The sequence below is a fragment of the Cynara cardunculus genome, unplaced genomic scaffold, assembly GCF_001531365.2.
Source record: "Cynara cardunculus var. scolymus isolate 2C unplaced genomic scaffold, CcrdV1 Un_Scaffold_833, whole genome shotgun sequence".
In the NCBI taxonomy this organism is placed as follows: Eukaryota; Viridiplantae; Streptophyta; class Magnoliopsida; order Asterales; family Asteraceae; genus Cynara; species Cynara cardunculus.
This window is the reverse complement of record NW_020200628.1, coordinates 111,468-114,330: the sequence shown is the minus strand read 5'-3', so window position 1 is coordinate 114,330 and position 2,863 is coordinate 111,468. Positions and strand designations below refer to the sequence as shown.

Sequence of the window (2,863 nt, the reverse complement as noted above, 5' to 3'; positions counted from 1 at the left end):
GGGTAAAATTTTCAAAGTACAATGTTCTAATAGAAAATAGTTTGAAATAGTTTAAAAATACATTGTTGTAATAAGAAAAAACTAAAAATACAGTACTATAATAAAGAAAATCTATAAAAACAGATTGTTATTTTGTTGATTTTATCTGGTATGGTCATGGAGATGGTCATGTAACGGCTAAAGTATGTTTTTTTTCCATCTATAAAAGTTTGTATCTTTTAAAAATATGGTTTGTTGAATATGTGTGGAAGGGGCCGGGTTAGAGCCCTAAAGATCTGCCATGGGAGGTGCACGTTGTGGAGCCATGGCGGACGCAAGCTTTCTTGTTAGGGTTTGTGAGTAATTGTACATGCATATATACGCATGCAAATTTGAGTTTGATTCCCAAACAGCTTTCCCCAAACCCCATTGCATCAATCATGAACTTGAAGTACCAATTTAATGCAGTTTCTAATCTTCCAACTACACTCCCTTTAGTTCGTTGTCCTTCATTTACTCTTCCCAACCCCCTTAAATTCAACCACTCTCTATTCTTCCCCATACCCACTTTTCATCTCTCTCTAACCATGGCCCCTACCGGAGAACACCACCTCCTCTCCACGGAGATCGTCAACCGTGGTATTGAATCCTCTGGTCCTGACGCCGGTTCCATCACTTTCTCTGTCAGGGTTCGCCGTCGGTTGCCGGATTTTGTCCAGTCTGTGAATCTCAAATATGTGAAGCTAGGTTATCATTATCTAATCAACCATGCCATCTACTTAGCCACCGTTCCGGTGCTGGTTCTGGTGTTTAGTGCTGAGATCGGAAATCTCAGCCGGGAGGAGCTATGGCGGAAGCTCTGGGACAGCACCGCCGGATATGACCTGGCTACTGTTCTTGCTTTTTTTGCTGTTTTCGTCTTCACTCTCTCCGTTTATTTCATGTCTCGCCCTCGATCTATCTATCTCATTGATTTCGCCTGTTTCAAACCCACCGACGATTTGAAGGTCAGTTGAACCAGATTTGTTAGTTTCTATGACAAAGAATCGTTATGAAAATTCTTATATATTTAAATTTCAGGTAACGAAGGAGGAATTCATCGAGCTCGCAAGAAGATCTGGGAAATTTGACGAAGATAGCCTTGAATTCCAGAAGAAGATGCTTCAGTCGTCGGGTATCGGCGATGAGACCTACGTTCCGAAAGCCATAATGTCACCGGAAAACATCTCCACCATGAAAGAAGGGAGGGCAGAGGCCTCAATGGTGATATTCGGAGCACTAGACGAACTCTTCAAGAAGACGCGGATCCGTCCAAAGGACGTCGGAGTACTGGTCGTAAACTGCAGCATCTTCAACCCAACGCCATCGCTGTCTGCTATGATCATCAATCACTATAAAATGAGGGGAAACATTTTGAGCTTCAATCTGGGCGGGATGGGGTGCAGTGCCGGAATTATAGCCGTCGATTTGGCGCGTGACATGCTTCAGGCAAATCCCAACAATGTTGCGGTGGTGGTTAGCACGGAGATGGTAGGGTACAACTGGTATCCTGGCCGAGATCGGTCTATGCTCATCCCAAACTGTTATATCAGGATGGGTTGCTCCGCCGTGTTACTTTCCAATCGCGGCCGTGACTACCGCCGCGCCAAGTACAGACTTGAGCACATCGTTCGTACACATAAAGGAGCTGATGACCGATACTTTAGGTAGTCTTTTACCTCATTTTTCTTATTTCAGAAATTAACCATCATATCATTAGTTACAATATCAAGCAAATTAAAAGATTTATCAATAGAATTTAAAAATAAATAATTTTAAATCTAGTATTTAAGGTTTACTTGACAGGAGTGTGTATCAAGAGGAAGACGAACAACGGTTTAAAGGGTTGCGGATCAGCAAAGATCTGGTCGAGATAGGTGGCGACGCTCTCAAGACCAACATCACGACTCTAGGTCCCCTTGTCTTGCCATTATCCGAGCAAATTCTTTTCTTCGCGACCCTCGTGAAGCGGTACCTATCTGGTTCCAAAGGCATTGCTACAACCACCAACGGCTTGCAGACCGTAGCGCCTTCTTCCTCCTCTGGGACCAAGCCCTACATCCCTGACTACAAGCTGGCATTCGAACATTTCTGTGTCCATGCTGCTAGTAAGACAGTCGTCAACGAGCTCCAACGTAACCTCGGCCTCAGCGATGCTAATGTGGAGCCGTCTCGAGCCACCCTCCACCGCTTCGGGAATACCTCGAGCAGCAGCATCTGGTACGAGCTCGCGTATCTCGAGGCAAAAGGACTCGTGAAACGTGGTGATCGTATTTGGCAGCTATCGTTCGGGTCGGGGTTTAAATGCAATAGTGCGGTGTGGAAATCGGTTCGTCGCATTAAAAAACCTACAAGCAACAACCCTTGGCTTGATTGCTTAGAGAGGTACCCTTTTGAGGCACGTTCTTAGAGTAGCCACATTCAAGGCCCAAAGTTTGATTAAATTACACTTGGATACCTTGTATAAATAAGAGGTTAAAAGCTTCTCACATCCTATGTTGTATCCGAGATTTATAATTCTATGTTGTATCAACTTTTGTTTGTATTTGATTTAATGTTATCCATTTCCGAAGAATTTGTTGATCGGCTTTTGTAGTGTGTCCTTATCTATCAGTTGTTAAATTATTCTATATTTGGGTGTAACTTACCTCTCCTTTGTTGCTTTTCATTTTCTACCACTTTTCTTTATCATCTGTTTATCTTAGTTTGTTTTCCGTCACTGGATTACTTGTTTTCATTTTAACTTTTACAATTAGGTCATTTTCTATTACCATATGTTACTTTTTAAATATATCAATTTTAGTTGTTTTTCGTTATTTAAAAAATCGACAATTCTGAAAGATTT

General features: G+C 42.3%; 1 protein-coding gene across 1 annotated transcript; it reads left to right on the top strand.

The window, feature by feature from the left end:
• Positions 1-253: 253 nt before the first annotated feature.
• LOC112502007 (3-ketoacyl-CoA synthase 10-like) lies at positions 254-2,658 on the top strand. Its single transcript, XM_025105803.1, has 3 exons — positions 254-986; positions 1,060-1,685; positions 1,825-2,658. Exons 1-3 carry the CDS (start codon positions 420-422, stop codon positions 2,426-2,428), a joined length of 1,797 nt encoding a protein of 598 aa, XP_024961571.1. The 5' UTR covers positions 254-419; the 3' UTR covers positions 2,429-2,658.
• The last annotated feature ends 205 nt before the right edge of the window (positions 2,659-2,863 follow it).

What these genes read in the sequence shown, in the direction of transcription:
- LOC112502007 (XM_025105803.1), top strand. Translation starts at nt 420, where the DNA reads ATGAACTTGAAGTACCAATTTAATGCAGTTTCTAATCTTCCAACTACA. An exon ending in AACCCACCGACGATTTGAAG is followed by an intron (nt 987 to 1,059) that starts GTCAGTTGAACC and finishes TTTAAATTTCAG; the next exon opens with GTAACGAAGGAGGAATTCAT. An exon ending in GCTGATGACCGATACTTTAG is followed by an intron (nt 1,686 to 1,824) that starts GTAGTCTTTTAC and finishes TTTACTTGACAG; the next exon opens with GAGTGTGTATCAAGAGGAAG.